The sequence below is a fragment of the Camelus ferus genome, chromosome 19 (assembly GCF_009834535.1).
Source record: "Camelus ferus isolate YT-003-E chromosome 19, BCGSAC_Cfer_1.0, whole genome shotgun sequence".
Lineage (NCBI taxonomy): Eukaryota > Metazoa > Chordata > Mammalia > Artiodactyla > Camelidae > Camelus > Camelus ferus.
The window spans coordinates 34,942,108-34,960,859 of record NC_045714.1 but is presented as its reverse complement, the minus strand read 5'-3'; the positions used below and the strand labels follow the sequence as shown (position 1 = coordinate 34,960,859).

The 18,752-nt window shown below is 43.0% G+C and overlaps 1 protein-coding gene across 1 annotated transcript; it reads right to left on the bottom strand.

Moving 5' to 3' along the window:
• Nucleotides 1–538: 538 nt before the first annotated feature.
• TBC1D20 (TBC1 domain family member 20) lies at nucleotides 539–17,765 on the bottom strand. The gene is made up of 8 exons (XM_032462037.1): nucleotides 17,548–17,765; nucleotides 10,084–10,269; nucleotides 7,980–8,060; nucleotides 5,437–5,623; nucleotides 5,165–5,266; nucleotides 4,112–4,253; nucleotides 3,115–3,302; nucleotides 539–2,854 (listed from the first exon to the last, which is right to left on the bottom strand). The coding sequence occupies exons 1-8, from the start codon at nucleotides 17,615–17,617 to the stop codon at nucleotides 2,599–2,601; spliced, it is 1,212 nt and encodes a 403-aa protein (XP_032317928.1). The 5' UTR covers nucleotides 17,618–17,765; the 3' UTR covers nucleotides 539–2,598.
• Between the last annotated feature and the right edge of the window lie 987 nt (nucleotides 17,766–18,752).

The window sequence follows — 18,752 nt, the reverse complement described above, 5'->3', positions numbered from 1 at the left end:
GGGGAACTAGGGACAAAATGCAAATGTTTACTACACTGGACTTCCCCTTCCTCCAATTTTCCATTTATCAAAATTCTCGTTAACATTCAATGACCGACTCCTATGAAACTGCCACTGAAAACAAACAGCTCCTTCCACACAACTCTCCGGTGTGAGCTCCCAGAAGCAGGGCAGTGTCCTGGCCAGCCGTGTCCTCCACGAGTCAGGTCAAAGGAGAGCATGGGTAGCCGGCCTGCAGTGGTGGGACACAGTCAAGCAGCTGAGTGATGCCTGCTCAGCCCTGGGCCGCCTGACATCTCCACTCAAGGCCAAGGAAATGGTAAATGTCCCAGACAACATGGATTCTTGTCTCAGGTGAAACAGAAACAGAACTGCAGGTGTTGTCTAAGCAAGATCTCCAGGCAGGTTGAGGTCAACCAGGAGTCCACAGACTACAGCGCAGCTCCGGGTCCGGGGTGGAGGCCAGGGAACGTCACAGCCAGATGTCTAAGACCAGAGCCACTCCCAACAAGGAAAGAATGACTGATGAGGAGACCAGTAACCACATATGGCTGTTTATTTCATACAGGGCTCTGTACAAAATATTTACACATATTCTTTACAGAATAGTAAACCACCTGAAGGTAAAAAGATAATGCTTTCTTCTCACTGGCGAGAATCCTGACGTCAGCAAAGCGGTAAAAGAAATGAACTTTCTCCTTCCTAGGCCACAACAGAAGCAAGTGCCACCTGCTTCCTGGGATCCAAAAAGCCATGGCCTGGGGACCCTGATCACATGCACCTCCTTTCCTCTTCCCCATCAATTCCTTCACTATTTACAGAAAGGCCTGATTGCCTGTGGCAGGAGGGGCCTTTGCTGTCCATTTGTGAAGATGACAAGAGGACAAACTTGTTGTGGGGGAAGACTGGGAAGATCTGTCACATCATCGGGATCCTGGAAGAATTTCCTTTGTCTTGATGAATCTACCACTTTCTAGATTAATCCAACCACATCACACTCACCCCGGGTGAGACTCCTGCTATGGAGTCTGACCCACCACTTTGAGCTTTTCTTGGCTGTAAAGTGCTTCGTGTAACTCAGCGTAGACAGATGCCTCTCCTAACTGCTCTGGGCTTGCGGGCACTTGGCACGTCAAATGCCCTGCACTGGGCACACCGTGGGCATTTGGAAAGGATGTGGGTTCTGGGTGTGGTGGAGTGCTTCTGGCATGTTTACTTTAAGAAAAGACCTGCCAAGAGAGAACAGTGCCCGCGACAGACCAGGAAAATAAAAGTACATGGCTGCTTCATATTATACACTCCAATTCTTCAAAGCAGCAAAAGGCACTTTTTTCTCAAGCCACAGTTAATCTAAAACAAACCTGGCTTCACTTACAGGAAAGCTGTACCAGAAGAACTGAATGATCCATCTTGTTCCCTAAGGCCTAGAGAGTCCTCAGGAAGCCTGGGACAGGGAGCTTACCGTCCCACGCTCCTACCACTCCTCAGTTTGTCCCTTTCTTGGTGCTGACAAGTTCCCAGTGACATTTCCAACCAGGAAGGAGAGACCAGCAGTTGAGGAGAGAAATCCAACCCAAAAAACAAAGCCAAGGTGGTGAGTGGGGGCCAATTTGGGAGGAGAAGGGTGATGTGAAGAAAATAGGAAGGAAGGAAGGAAGGGAAGCTGGACAAGAAGTGGGCACTTTGGACGTGTACAAATAGCAACTCTGGCTAAAGTAAAATGTTAAATAATTGAGTAAAAAGGAAACGTCAGCGTTTTAGAAACTCATCCTTCTGATGAGAACTATTTTTTTTTCCCATGAAGGAACTCTTATTTTAAAATGAGCGTACTTTACATGTTGGATGTATGTAATTCTAAAAATAGTAGTAAAAGTGTCTTTTTAATAAGCATCTCATGTGGCTTGTGGGAGAGAATAGGGAGGGAAAAAAAAAGCAGGCAAAACCCAGTCTGTCTGAACCCTAAAACTTAACATTCCTTCCTATTTGTCTGGAAATGCCCAAGTGACTTCTAGGCTGAAAATAGGTAGGATTTACCTGGTAACCTAGTTCACATGTGTCTCTCAGATTTCTGACCAACTACTGGAGCTATTCTTAAAAGGGGCCAACCTTGCCTCCGGGCTAGCCTCCTCTGCCCCTTCACCTTCATTCCAACCTCTGACTTCTTTAGCAGCAGCTCCATCCTTCTTTGTCCGGGTAAAGCAGACAGAATGGGAGGAGCCACCAGGAGGCATTCAGAGGTCCAGCTTATTTACTATTGAGCAGCCAAGACATCCCCCAGTGACCAGTTCCAGTCCAAAAGCAGCTGGGAGCTCCAGAAACCCACTTCCTCCAACACGAGAGGAGGCAGTGGAGAGCCCACTCAGAAGCCCACTGTGAGGGAGAAAGAGTTCCATGCTCAGGCCCCCATGTGCCCGGTGTCAGGCAGGCTCTGCTACTGGCCTCTGAAGCAAAGGCAACCATGGACGGGAGGGAAGGGTGGCAGGAATAGAAAACCCTTGACAGAAACCCTTTTAATAAAGGAAATTCCACCCCCTCCCAATCCATCCATGGAAGGGTGAGACCTTGATTTCACGTAAGAGGAAGTGTCTTCTCTGGCTTTTATGGAAACAGCTGCAGTTGAAACTTCGGGGCCCACTCCAGGGCACTTTTCACTACAGCCAGAGCGGCCGCTCCAAGTGCCACTGTCAGCCCCATCACCGCCAGCTTCACAAAACGGTTGGTCCTTGGTTTGGTCAGGACATCTTTTGTTCGATCCTCAGTCCGCAGAAGTCCCCGAAACCGCTGCCGCAGCACCATGTCAGGCCTCTGCTGGGCTGATGCCAGCTCAAAGTCTTTGAAGGTAGAGGCTGCCGTTCTGTAGAGGGGAAGGAGACAGAAGGAGGAAATGGGATGAAAGAAGGGGAAAAAACTAGGCTAAACAGGCTGAGGGCAGAGCCATCCATTCAGAAAACTCTTCTTCATAAAGACCCAGGAAGTCTCAAGTGAGGATTCCACTGGCATAAGCACAGGTTTCTGGAAATACCTCCCCAGCCCTGTCCCCACCAGACACAACCTTCCAGCATTTCTGCTCACTAACAAACACCCTTGTTCAACCAGGGCCTTGGCTTCACTCACTTCTCTGCTCGCTGCTGGGCAGCTGCCTCCCGAGCAAGTTCGGACGGGGGAAACTGAACAAAGAGGTCCCCTGCTCTGCTGATCAGCGTCTCATAGGGCAGGTCCTGAGGGATCTGGGACAGCAGGTGGTGGACCGAGGCCATGTCACAGTCACAATCCAGGACTTCCTGCTCTCGATACAACACGATCTGTGGGGAGCAAGGCCTTGCATCAGAGACCAGAACATCCAGGACCTTGGCCACTTCATTTCATTCTCCTTAGAGATGAATTTAAATTGGTAACAAACGGGCTCACCCCCAACGTTCATCACATTCTTGTATCCATCTAGGAAGCAATGATGTACATATCTGAGTGCTTTTACCCCTGGGCTAGCCCTTCCTGCTGGAGGCAAACTTTCACCTCGCGATGTGGAAGGCTGACCAATTACATGAAGGAGATTCTTTTAGGAGGAAGGAAAGGAGGGGAATTACTAGACATTCCTGGAGCTCCAGCATAGAAGAAATGCTTCAGGACAGTAGAAAGAATGTTCTTTAAAGAACAACAAAGAGTGCCACGAGTCCCCACCTCCACCCTCATGCCCTTCTAATAACTGGAGCCCCCAACCCCAACTGAAAGCCAGGTCAATTTTTCTATCATAATGCCACGCCTCTTCTTGTCTTAAACCCAGAGTTGGCCATCTATACTAGCTCCAAGAAGTGTCAATAGAAACCCTGATAATTCACAATGTATGTGAGCATTTTAAAGGTTCAGAAGAATTAAGCAGTAAACAAATCAAATCTGTTTAACTTTAACCAGCATTTCTCAAAACTTGTTTTTACATGGAACAATTTTTTCTCCCATGGCGCTCCCATTAACATTCTGCAGAATAGTGTCCTGGGATGCCAGCCTGGGAAGTACTGTCTTTTGCATCTTCAATCATTAGGTTTCCTTTTAGGGAAAATGATCAAGCTGGACTGGATGATGTGCACCTAGCTGCTGGCTCATGGTCTGTACTTACCACAGCTGCAAAGTAAATGGGCATCAGCGGGTGGCAGGCCAGGAAGAAGTCATATAACCGCACAACATGCCTGAAGTCAGACAGGACGTGTCCAAACCAGGTGATGAGCCAGCTGAGGGCAAAGATGGTCCCCACCTCGGCACTAGGGGCAAGGAAAGCTAGGTGTTAGGTTCCCTACTGAGCCATCCCTTCCTGCTTCCTGGGCCTTCTCTGTCCTCTGTGCTGTGAGAAGAAAGCATTTGGGAAACACGATTTCTAGAAAAGTCAGTCACCTACAAATTCAGCATCTTTGTACCCACCACCATGATGCTAATATCACAATAGGGCCCTGGTTGCCTTATCTCCCTGGATGCTCTCCTGATGGCCAACAAATGTCAATTACAGGGACAAGAATCAACTGTCTTCAGAGAACTATACCGTGCTTTTCCTTTTGAGAAAGCCACAGCCTTTTGAGGGGCTCAGGCACATATTCTCAGGTTTGAAAACACAACGGTATTAATTTTATAGTTAACATGAGATGACTGAAACACCTTAAGACACAGCCATTATTAAAAAAAAAAAGAGAGAGAGAGGGGCAGGCATTGGCCAAGAACACACTTCCATCTAAAGAGAAGAGAAAAGTCATAAGAGAATTGCAAAGAAGTATTTCTTCTCCTTGGTATGTGATGAATAAAACAACCCACAGATGGCCCTGTCTTTCTCGCCTCTGGATCCTATAAGACTCTGTACTTCTCTTGCAGCAATAACCTCAGAGTCTACGCTGACATACTTACCTTGTCCACCTCTCCCCATTAGATGTACGCTCCTCAAGGGCATGGGCTGTAACATCTCTTGTATCCCCAAAAGAGCACAGCACACAGATAGTATGAAAGACTGTGTACAGAACTGAATTATCCAAATTGCTGGTAACTGGAAAGGACAACTCAAAAGAACTTAACACTAATCAACATAAGATGATGATGCAATTGAGCTAGACTTGTGAGGAATAAACAAAGGCTAGGAGAAAGCTGAAGAGGGGTGTGTAAACACACATAAATGTAGACACATATATACCTCTGCATGAAGTCATGGAGTTCTGGATTCACCTGGTCAATGATGGGCATCAGATAGTTTAATATATGCTTGGTGTTGTCCATTGTTGGATCCATGAAATCCCTAAAGGGAGACAATTCAATGAGCTTGGTCAGACCAAACACTCAGACCAGGGTTGAGGGGCAGTAGGGTGGAGTGGGGCTCAAACCACTAAAAACACTGACGAGAAAATGGGCTGAGGAGTTATCCCCAGGCGGGGCTTGAGGAATGATACCCATCCTTTGCACTGGTACCTGAGGTGGTGGGTAGATAATTTTTCTACCAGGGATGTCGCCAGCCTCTCGCCTACCACCAGCAGAAATGTGACCACGATGTCATGGTAGCCCTGGTAATAGTGCAGCTGAGGGTTGCGCTCCAAGATGAGGAGGATGATGTCAATCAGTTCTTCCTGGAGCCCTTCTCTCTGTTCTTCTGGCATGCCTGGGAGGGGAGGGCAAGGGAAATGCACTTGAACATGACAAGCAACCTAGTAACATGGAGGTTAGGAAGATGGTCAGCAGTGGATTTGCAGAGAAAGTGTTTAATAAAAATTAATTACAAACGATTTGGCAACACACTCAAGATCTATACACTGCTGACACCACCTGGAATATAGGAAAGAGCCACAGACTGGCAACCTTACAGTGGGGGAACCCAGCCAACACCATCTTAACCAAGTCACCACAGTTCACACCAGTAGTGTGACTATTCAACAGCATATACCTCCTGATATGACACAGTGGAAAGAACTCAGCATCACTTCAGTGGAATTCCTATCAAGAGTGCATAAACTGAATCTTATAATGAAGAAATACCAGAGAAACCCAAACTGAGGGAAATTTTATAAAATAACTCACCTGTCATAAAATACAAAGGAACTATTCTAGAAATAAAGGAGGCTAAAGAGATATGAAGACTGAATGGGAAAAGCATGAATTTGTATTTCTTTTTCCTATAAAGGATATTATTGGGATAAATGGTGAAATCTAAAATCTGTAGCTTAGACAGCAGTATTTTTCAGTGTTGCTACTGATTTTGATAAGTGTGATAAACCTGGTTTTTAAAAAATACACCCTGAAATATTTAGAGGTAAATGAGTACTGTGTGTGTAATTTATTCTTAAACATTTCAGAGAAAAATTTATGTGTGTGTAGAAAGAGAAGGAGAGAGAAAGCAAATATGGTAAAATGCTAACACATAAGGAAATCTGGGTAAAAGGTACCTGGCGAATTCTATGTTCTATTTTTGCAACTTTTCTGTAGGTATAAAATTATGTAAAAACAAAAAGTTTAAGAGATGCATGTTCCCCTCAGAACCAGACTAAGTATCACAGGAAGTACTGATCTCCTTGATCCAAAGGCGCAGCTGGAAACAGGAAGCCTGTCCTGGAAGCTCTGTCAGAGGATGCAGCTGGTTCTGGCGGTGGTCAAGTGTGGCTCCTCATCCGCTTTTAGTATAAAAATGCCAGCGCCTGGCCTCATGACCTGTTTTAGAAGAACAGTACACAGCACAGCCTTCCTACACCTTAGGTTTTCCAGTCAAAAACAGATCTTGTGAGAGAAAACAGCTACTGTAAGGGGCCAGACCAAATTGAACAAAGGTTTTTATGTGAGAGCAAAGCCCATCTCTTGCCCATATTTACCCCACCCCTTCTCATAAAGGCATACTCTGAAAGATAAAAGAGAAAATGAAGTAAACCAAGCACTATGGATAGATAAAGTAATGAGAGTAATGAGAAAAAAAATTAAACTTTGAATTCTATATAAAAGTATAGTGATCAGTATAAAAGTGATCAGCTAAGCTCAGAAGAACATTGATGTAGAAAAAATATGAAACCGCACAGGATGTTCAGCCTACAGAAAGAATATGAGAGACAGATGTCACATATATGGAAGAGGGATAAAGGTTTCAGAAGGAAAACAGGTTACCGAGGGAAAAATATGGGACACATCTGTCCTATGTGGTCTCATCAAGACCAGCAGGATAGGAAAAGGGCATTGGAGCACAGGCATATGTTTTTATCAAAACCAAAATGGCAGGCTTCTGCCAATCACAAGAGCCTTTCCAGGGACCAAGGGTGCAAGCAGGAAAGAAGGCCCTTTAACAGACAAAATCCACTACCAGGGCATGGGTTCAGAAGAGTCAAGCAACGGATTTAGAGGCTCTAGTAATTCTCCTCTCCTCATGGACCTAAAGGTGGAGTTGCCCAAGAAAGAAAAGTAGATCCTCAGCATGAGGTTTGCTGCCCAGTTTCCTTCGCTGTGAAAGTGGAGACAGTGGTCATTCTACTCATTATTCCTGGGAATGGGGAGGTGATTTTAGGAACAGACCCTTTAAACATGTAGTGACTGCCACTCCTTATAGTGCAAGGGCTCCAATATATGCACATGCAAGATACTACTATTTATAATTCTAAACAAATGAAAATATTAATAGATCTTGTTATTGACCAGTTCCAAGCCAATCTATTCTTCAAAGCCAGATTGATGGCTCTAGCAATCCCTACAAAATCTCTTCTGTGGCTGTGAAGGTGGGAAGACCCTGTTCTCTCATTTACCACCTCTGGGCCAAATTATTTTTGGCTCCGGCTTTCACAGTTGGGGTCTGAGTGGACTGAGTCAATGAAAGAATGACTCAGCAGACTGGGAGCACAATGGGTCCCTGAGGGGGCAGGGTCCCGCATGTAGTCACACTGTGTGCTGGGATGGAAACTTCCTGATACTAGCAAGCACCAACACAGGAAAGTAAGTGCAACTGGGACAGAAGACCCCCATGGAAGACTGAAAGCACGTCTTACCAGGAGGGAACCGCCGTAAAGACCGCCTGACATCCAGCAGCACTTGTTGGTAGTCCTTGCTTATCTGTCGTAGGTCCTTCCCTATTGGAGGAAAAGGAACATGTTACTGCAGGAATATCTGCAAAGCCAGAACAGGAGCAGAACACTCTGGTATGACACAAAAGGCCTGGAAGACATACTTCAGCTTTTTCTTGAAGATGCAACATGACTCAAGATACAACACTGGGAGAGGAATCCCTAGTTACTTCCAAACATACTGTTTCATGCAAGTCATGGTGACTTGTGAGGAGGGAACACAGATTATCCAAGAGGCGACAGATGAGGTGGAAAGAGGAGCAGAGGAGAAGTCACGAGGCCAGGAGCCCAGGGCAGGCTGCCACTGTGCTCACGGGAACTGCTCTAAATTTCAAAGTCCACAACTGTAAAATGGGAATTATTCTCTTCCATAGGATCAAATAAGAGCATGAAAGTGGAAACCACAGGACCACTGGAAAAACTCAAACATCTGTAAAGTCTAGGGAGCATTGAGCTGTTCAGAAAGGATTACTACGGTAAATTCATATACAGAAGAATCTAACCTCTCTTGACCCTGAAATTCTAAAACTAAGACACTGCAAACAGGATATAGTACTTGTGTTCAGTTGATAAGCCCAATATAGTGGGAACGGAAGGAGGCAGTCTCTAGCTGTTGTATACAGAACAAGTGGACATGTCCTCCATAACCGAAATAAAAACTTACCAGAGAAGCCTGTACAGTACTTCCCCACACAGACTTCATCTTATAAAGTTACAGGCAATTTGGAATCTACAGAGCATCATCTCAGGATTCAGTGTGAATATGGCAATCCCTTTTCCTTCCAACAAGAAGCTGACTGCTCTCAGGCAGCCTGGTTCCAAAGATAATAGCAAGTGGCAGCTTAAAACATCTACTCGGCTGCACCATGACACTGTGACCTTTCTATCGGCAGAGGCTGTTTTAATCATTTCTAGTGCCTGGCACACATTAGGAGCACAATTGGTACTTGCCAAATGAATGAAACAATTCCCAGCACCTGGACTTTTGCCATACACAGTAGGAAAGCAATAAATGTTTGTAGAGTGAATGAATGACAAAGTGGATTCATTGTTTTGCAGTACTTTCTTTTTGTATTTTGCACTATATTCTAAGGAACTCTTTTTTACTATGCAGGTCTTGCAAATAAGTTAAGTACAGATTTCCTTTGATATCCAAGGGAGATTGGTTCCAGGACCTAAGGATACCAAAATCCAGATGCTCAGGTCCCTTGTATTAAATGGTGTAGCATTCACACATAACCCATGCACATCCTCTTGTATGCTTTAAATCACCTCTAGATCACTTGTAAAACTTAGTACAATGTAAATGCTTTGTAAATAGGTGCCAGATGGCAGCAAATTCAAGTTTTGCTTTTTTTTGGGGGGTGGGGTGGGTAATAGCTCAGTGGTAGAGCATGTGCTTATTAGCATGTACAAGGTCCTGGGTTCAATCCCCAGTACCTCCTTTAAAAAAAAAAGTTTTGTTTTTTGGGACTATCTGGAGTTTTTTTTCCCTAGAATATTTTTGATCCATGGTTGGTTAAATCCTCGGACTAGGAGGACCAACTGTAACAGCTTTCCATAGAATTACATAATTTTAGAATTCAAAATGGTCTTAGTATTTCCCCATTAAAAAGGCTTTTTTGCTTTTTTAAGGGCTGTAGAGGTATTATCTCTCTCCATTGCCCACGTTTCTCAAAATGTAGTCTTTCTGCAACAGAATTAGGGTGCTTGTTAAAATACAAATTCCTACAACCCACTTCTTAGTGAATGTAAACTGTAATATGCATTTTTAATAAACTCCCCTACCTAGCCAGTAAAAGCTCCTACCTATTAACCTAATAAAAGCCCATTCCATTTCTAAATAAAATTCTACTTATTAGTTTGGTCTTATTTTCAGAGTAGGCCCAAGCATTTCCTAAAATGCTTTAGATTTACTCACATACTCTTGGTTTAAACGGAGCATAAAAATCAAAGGCCCTAGAATTCTTTTTCCTTGTCTCCTAGACACGATCCCCTTTCAACAACCCCCCCCTTCCCCGCCAATTACCTGATATAGGAGGTGGATCATTGGTATTGACATTGAGAAGCTTGGGCCACACTTTCCGCCTGATCTCGTCAGTCAGGAGCCCCCCTTCACTGATAGCCATGCGTCTAAGGGCAGCCACATCAGCTGGATCACTGTTCAGAGCCTGGTATATCTCTGCCACTTTCTTTTTCCTTTTGGCATTAAAGTCTGCAAAACAGAAGAGAAAAGGGCATTAGACACATACTCAGCATGTGTGCATTTTCTGCTCAGGGCTCAATCTCCTTATTTGGTTCGAGGTATAAGTAGGTATATTTAAAGTCAATCTATCGATATTTAATTAGCACATAATGTGCAAAACACTAGGGAATTACAATTAATTAATATAGTAACTGTAAGGAATTACAGTTATAAAAGTGCTCAGTATATTCAGGCATATCTAACAGTTACTGCTCATATTTTCCTAATAGAATGCTTGTGCTTTCTTAATAGTAAACTTTACAGAGCATACATATCTCTTAATATAATAGTTTTTTCCTGTTCTTTATAGAGGAAAAATGTATATGCATGTCACCAAGATTCAATACTACATTTTTTAAACAAAACCACATGTGGAAGAAGTCTCCAGTTACAGGGTAATATAACTAGTAAACATCAGAATCACATGGAGATATTTTCAAAAGCAGAATGTCAAAGGGTGTATACTTAGGTCTCCAGTGTGGCTGGTGGTAGAGACGCAAGATACTGCACACAAAGCAAGTATTTCTTAACAACCATATTAATTACTGATGATCAGGAAATAACATTTTAGGCATCTTACATCCTTATGTGGCAGTTTGTTATTTATACACAGGCTTATACTGTGTTTACTTTTTTAGGAGATTGGTTGAGAGTCTGTGATTACCGTGGGTCATATTATAAATCTTCTATTTAAAATAATGGGGTAATAGGCTCTCAGAGTTTTCATGCAGAATGTCTAATTTTAGGAAGAACAAACACAAGAAAAGTTAAACAAGACAACACCAAAGAGATGTCACAAAGAAGTGCACTGTAACTGCCTAAAAAAGGTATGTGCAGATATCAGGAGCTCAAAGAGACTGCTGTGGGTCAGGCTAATCTGAGAAGGCATTACTGAAGAGTGCAAGAGGCTGGGAGGAGAGCAAAAGAAAGGCTTGGAGATGGGAAATACAGGCCCTTTCATTTAACAGTAAATGGACTCATTAAAAATATTTATGAAGCACATACTAGATGCAGAGCGCTAGAGTTAATGTAAGGTAGGTAACATTGGAAGGCAGGTTAGGCTTTAGAGAGGACTAACTTTGGAAGTAGGTTAGACTTCAGAAGGGACTAACATTGGGAGGTAGATTAGGTTTTAGAACAGACACTAAGCAACTTTCCTCAGTTATGTTGTTCTGAGGCAACAGTCTACAGACTGCTTCCATGACAAAGCTGCACATTATTAATACAAATGAAAGTTGGTACTAATGGCCCTGGTTACTGATCTATGAGAGCTGTGACATAAAAACCATAAAAACAAAGGTACCAACTGGTTGGAGTTACAAGTAATTGGAGGTGTAGGCAGGAAAATAACACAGGTGCTTTTTCACCCAGGTAAACCTGTTGTCCTGGCTAGACTGTTATTTTTCCTGGTGACGTGGTAGGTGACAATGTGTCCCAGTATGTCTGAGAGATTTCTGGTTTACACCCATAGTCCTGGCGTAGCTTCATAGCAAATCCCTCCTACTATCTGTACTCTCAAGAACATCCCAGGTTAGATGCTAAATTAAATGGTTACTCTACCCAGAAATCATGAAAAATCAAGTCCCAATTCCCTCCATCAGCAAAGCACATAACTAGTTAAATGTTTATTCACAAGGTGCTTCAAGCTCTTGGCTTGGGCGTGTCTTGCCATTCATCTACCTGCCATTAATCTATCCATTCATTTATCAGTCCATCATTAGTAAGCATCTCCTTGTGGTAAGCACTGTACTGGGGATAAAGACATGAAGGTGACTCCCTCCCAGCCCTTGAGAGGCTCACAGTAGGGAGGAACACAAGTATTATAAATGATATAATAGAATCATGAATAATTATGAAAATCCAGAGGAAAAAACAACTACTTCTGAGGCAATCAGGAAAGGCTTCACCAAGAATATATTCTGGTACCTCCTGAAGGAAAAGTTTGCACATGGAAGAGTGTGTTGAAAGGAGAGCCTTCCAGAGGAAGGAGTATGTGCAAAGACCTTGTCACATGAAAGAAATATCATGTTGTGAAAACGCAGAACAATTCTGTGAGGCTGAAGTGCTAGGTAAAGGAAGAGAACAGAGGCCAGAAGGACTGCAGTGAATGCAGCTGGTAGGAGAGCCTGGGCTGGATTTACCGGTTAAGGAGTCTGGATTTTTATCCGGCACTCAAGAGGAAGACAGGGAGGGATCTTACTTTGGGTCAAAGGGACATCCTGCGGAAGAGAAGGCTGTATGTGTCCAACAAGGAAGGATTGTAGACACACAGGAGACACAAAAGACTTTATATAATTAACACAGGCTGAGGCAAAATATGAGTAGGAATTGAATTGATTTCCAACAAAGAAGAAAATCCGATATTAAATTTTTTTTTTTTATCTTAGAGTGTTCTTATACTTTCTACACATCATAAATTAAGAACACTTTGGTGGTAGTATAAAATATTTGCAGTAAGGGGACATTTAGAAACCTTGTTAACCTATTTGCCAAGAGTATGGAAAATTTTCCTCAATTTGTTTAGACATATACTCACCCTGCTCCTCTTTCCATTTAAGCTATTCAATAATCTAGGGAAAGGGAAACCATTGGTTGTATCTTAGGGGAAATAACACTATTTGCAATCTGCTGGATTTCCAGTAGGTTTCGGTAAACATGCTAGAATTTTAACTAATTCTGAATCCAAAACCACAGCTCCAACACTTATTTCTCTAAATATTCTGTTTGGATTCTATTTAAGTCCTGCATTTCAAAATTTACTATCACCTTGATTCTGATGCTCTGTGGTAACTCAATACATAAATGCAGAATAGAATAAATAATTTAGCTTAGCTATTGTTCCTCTGGAAAAATTGGCCTCTAGTACATGACGTTATCTTCCCCGTACTATTGTTAAGAATATCCTCACTGTACAACTCTAAATAGATTTGTAGGCTCTTTGGCCTTTTTCTAAAGCTACTGTTGATTCCCAGAGGAGAATGCTGCTCAGTTGTGGATTTTAGCTGCCGTCTGTTCAGACCCCAATATCACCTTCCTCAATCCCATAGTTAAGTGATTAAATGTTAGTGGCAGATGAAGGCACTCCTACGTGTGCCCCCCCCACACAAATACTTTATTGCACCTAATATACTGGCTTTCATTGTGACATAAAAAGGGAGGAGAAACAGAAAACTCAAGCAAACCACAGATGGATAAATTACATGGTGATAAGGGCAAATATTAGACTGCACAATGAAGGAGAAAAGGTCAGCAGAGTCTCAACTGAACAACTAATTTCCACTTATTCTCTCTACCTCAGAAAGAAGAAATGCTTGGAAAAAAGATTAAAATCAATGTTTAACTATTAATTCTATTTTAAGATAAATTTTATGTATGGATTTTGGGGTAGAACACATTTCTAGACTTGAAAATGCTATTTTGGGGCTTGGGATAAAAGTCCACATTTCATCTGGAGATAGCATCTATGTAATTCAAATCCCCCTGAATCTTTTCTTCTCCAATTATTTTTTAAATTGAAGTATAGTCAGTTTACAATGTTGTGTCAATTTCTGGTATACAGCATAATAGTTCAGTCACACATATACATACATATATTCATTTTCATAGTCTTTTTCATTATAGGTTACTACAAGATATTGAAATAGTTCTCTGTGCTATATAGTATTAAACTTGTTGTTTATCTATTTTATATATAATAGTTAGTATCTGCAAATATCACACTCCCAATTTGTCCCTTCCCACCCACTTCCTCCCCTGGTAACCATAAGTTTATTTTATGTGTCTGTGACTCTGTTTCTGTTTTGTAAATAACTTCATTTGTCTTTTTTCTTCTCCAATTTTTTAACTGCTCCACTTACAAGAGAGATGTATTATATATTCCAAAGCTGGTATCTTCCAAATTCCTTTATAGTAAAAGGTCTTGGCTTTTATAACCATGACAGAATGAAATGACTATCTTACAGCTCACTGTAAAATATAAGACACTGCTATAAATAAATCCCTGCTGCCTGAAAAGTAATTCACTCAACAAAGGAAAAAGGAATGACACAGGCACTAACTTGGCTTGCCCTCCATTAGAATGATCACTTAAATGGAACAGCAGTTCTTAACAGTTCAGATAAAGATGGCTGAGTCTCTTGCTGTCTCAAACCTCTCCCAATTCTGGCTACAGACCCAGGTAAAGATTTCTGCTTCCTCAGAGCAACAGGTATCTTCAAGAGCATCTGGCTTGGTGAACTTAATATACAGGAAAGGACAATGACTAAAAATGAGCACTAGCTATGCTCCTCTAAAAGTTTTTCTATGTCAGCAAAATATATACTAATGACTTAGATCACGTAAACGACCTACACACTTAGTAAGTGAATCTTACGAGACAGTACAAAATTCAATAATTATTATTTGGTTTAAGCATGCATATCAAGGAAGCTTTACAATTTTTAAACAGGAGTTAAGCTTAAATAAGCAATGCTAGCCTTAAAACAATGGAAGAGCCAGTCAGAGGGAGATCCTCCCAGACAGACACCCCCTGTTCCACCTGCTGAACTCCTGACACTGACATTGGGAATTAACTTGAAAATTTATGCTTGAACAAAACTACAATGAGGTATCACCCCACACTGGTCAGAACGGCCATCATTAAGAAGTCCACAAACAGGGCAAGGAGGGTATAGCTCAAGTGAGAGCACATGCTTAACATGCACGAGGTCCTGGGTTCAGTCCCCAGTACCTCCTCTAAAAATAAATACACCTAATTACCTCCTCCCTTCAAAATAAGAAAATAATTAAAAGAATACAATAATAAGTAAATAAAATATTTTTAAAAACCAACGATTAAAGAAAAAGTCCACAAACAATAAAGGCTGGAGAGGGTGTGGAGTAAAGGGAACCCTCTTATACTGTTGGTGGGAATGTAATTTGGTACAGCCACTATGGAAAACAGTATGGAGATCCTTAAAAAACTAAAATCAGAGTTACCATACAATCTAGCAATCCCACTCCTGGGCATATATCCAGAGAAAACTCCAATTTGAAAAGACACATGTACCCCAATGTTCATAGCAGCACTGTTTATAATAGCCAAGAGATGGAAGCAATCTAAATGTCTATCGACAGATGATTGGGTAAAGAAGTTTGGTACACACACACACACACACACACACACACACACTGGAATACTACTCAGTCATAAAAAAGAATGAAACAATGCCATTTGCAGCAACATGGATGGACCTAGAGATTATTATACCAAATGAAATCAAAGACAAATATCACATGATGTCACTTATATGTGCAATCCAAAAAAACAACAGAAATGAACTTTTTACAAAACAGACTGACAGACATAGAAAACAAACTTCTGGTTACCAAAGGGGAAAGTGGGGGGAAGGGATAAATTAGGAATTTGGGATTAGCAGATACAAACTACTATATATAGAATAGGTAAACAACAAGGTCCTACTACATAGCACAAGGAACTATATTCAACAGCTTGTAATAACCTATAATGATAAAGAATACATATATGTATAACTGAATCACTATGCTGTACACCAGAAACTAACACAATATTGTAAATAAACTATACTTCAATTAAAAAAATTATGCTTGGAAAAAAAGTTTATGCTTGAACTTCATATCTGTACCAGAGAAAGACAGTGGGAAGGGAAAATCTTACCTTATTCTGAGTAAGATTCTTATTAAAAACAAAATAAAACAAACTCTTTTTTTGGAGGTCCTAATTAGTTTCAACAAACAGTACCCAAATGAGCAGATTCATTAACTACCTGAAACATAAAGATAAGCATGTAGAAGAAAGGCTGCTTTACCCCCTAAATGGAGAAAAACATTCTAGAGAGTAAATCAATTGGATCATAAAGGAGGGTTTATAGTATTAGTAACTTTGCCAATTCTCAGATGATTAAAAACAAAACAGAAACAAACAAGAAAAAAACCCCAAACCCTCACATCTCTAAATTCCTCCCATTCATCCAGAGAAGCAAAATCAAGGAAACTAGGGGATTAAGTCTTGCAACTTGGGCACAGCTGCACTGCAACAGGTCACAAGACCCATACCAACTTGGGTTAATGACTATTATGCCATGGGGACAGATTGCATACAAACACCAGCAAAGGGTTACAAGGCCAAAGGGCCCAGGGAAGTAATACGAGGAATGAGCTCTGTTTCCAGGCAGGGTTAGAATAGGAGGAAAGGGGGTAACAGAAAATGAATCCAGAGAAACAAAATGTGAATACCAGGTGCTTCACCAAAATGTGGGTTGAGTATGTGGCTGGTTCTATTACGGGCACCACCCACAAGAGGATGGAAAAGTGGGAAAGTTACCTTAGTCTTCGCCGGGGGGGGGGGGGGCAAATTTATTTTACTTGGTACAGAGTAAACGATAATTTTAACTGTCACGTATTAACTGTATGTAACACATATATGAAAACATAGTGCACAAGTAAACCATGATTTCATGGAAGTTATTGCTTAGTATAAAGCAGTTTTTACAATAGAATTGCTTTTTACATAATGAAATAACATTAAAATAAGTGGGTGCCACAGGATTGAGGCACAAAGTAGACTGGAGGGTGCCAGGAGCTGCGGAGAATGGGAAATGGGGAGTGATGGCCTTTCTATTTGGAATTAGAAATGCTCTGGAATTAAGACACTGCGATGCCTGCACAACCTTGTGAATGCACTAGGAACCACTCAACTGTATACACTTTAAAGGGTGAATTTCGTGGCAATTAAAAGAGATACGTGGTCCCCGTACACCGCGTCCATCCAGAGGACGACCGATGAATGAAGTTTGGGAAACCGGCCTGACCACTAGGGAGGCGGGCCCGGAGCCTGCGGACGTGGCCGGACAGTCTCGGTCAGGGGTGAGGCTTGGCTTCAGTTCTCAGAGACCCAGTTCTCCTCTCCAGACCCCGGGAGTCCCGTCCCGCCCTTCCCAATGGGGACGCGAGTCTGCCACCAGGGTTCCTCCGGTCTCTTCAGCATCACTGACCCCCCAATCCAGGTTCTCCTCCCCTTCAGACCGACTAGGGCCTTCCGCCTTTTCCTCTCTCGCTGTCCCGACCGCTGCCCTGGAAGCACCCCGCGCAGTCTCCTCGGGCCCCCAGCCCGCGGCCCCCCGGGCGCCGGCCAGCTCCTCCGGCAGCTGTGCCCTGCCAGTGGGGCCGCCCCTACCCCTCAGGCCGTCCTCTCAGGCCGCTCCTCCGCGCCCCGGCCGGCTTCCGTACCTGCCTTCTCCGCGCCGCCGTCCCAGCAGCTGGAGGTGGGGCCGTCACCCTGCGCACTCCGGAGGGCCATGTCCCGGGGGCCCGGGCCCGGGCCCGAGCCCCGGCTGGTAGCGGAGCCAAGAGAAGACGCGGCTACGGCCGCGGGACCAAGCGCCGGCTCCGCCGGGCAAGCTCGGCTTGGTCAGCCCGCGGCGCGCAGGCGTCCCTGCGCGGGTCCCGCCCCGTGCGGCACGTGACCATCCGCTACGCCGGGCCGGGTCGCCGGGGCCCGCGCGCAGGCGCTCTAAGCGGCGAGAGGAAGAGTACGGGAAGCGCGCCCCAGTTAGTTCCAACTGAATTTGCAGAGCGTGGCGCGGTTGAACAAATGTGTTTAAGACCAGATTTTATCATTTCTTTTGTTTTCCTTATCTGTATGTAAAATGATACTGATGATAATAAAGTTCCTGAACTCACAAGAGTTCTTGGGAAAGTGCCTAGAACACTACCATGTCGTGGTAGTAGGTACTCCACAGTTGGGGCTGTTATTTTTGCTTATCAAAGATTTTACCTCCTGTCTCACTTCCCCACAGGTATTCCTGTATTATGCTTGGCGACTTCAGGGTTTAGCATAATCTTCTCATATGGTTCTGCAGTTTGTGCTCTGCACAACGCCAGAAAGTGCAGTTCACATAGATGATTATATGGCAGTACCCTCTTTGAGTTGTACAAAACTGGCCATTCATCCAAAATGAGCATCTGTCTTATCAGGGATTTGACTGCCTTCTCCTCCTCCCCATCGTCTCCAGTGACAGTCCTTTCTCTTCCAATAGGCGACGCATTCCTTCTATCATACCCCCGTATCATTGTGGCCAGAAACTGATCCACCTCTTCAATCTCCAGTGCTAGGCCACTGTCACTGAAATTCTCATGATTCTGGTTGCTGGATGACCCCTACCATAACAATTATTTATTCTTCTGAGACGTCCAGCCCGTGGAACCCATTACTACTGGTCCCTTTTGGTTTCATGCTCATCATGTTCAATCCAGGATTCATGATCTACCATCACATGGTAAGTCCTTTTTAAAAAGGTCGTCTGGTTAGCTTTCATGAACAGAAAAGATTACGCTGAAGTTAATTTGATTTTTAAAACTAATACTCTATTTATTTAAATTAGAAATCACCAAACCTAGTTCTTCCTTAATATCAACTGACAAATTTTACAATT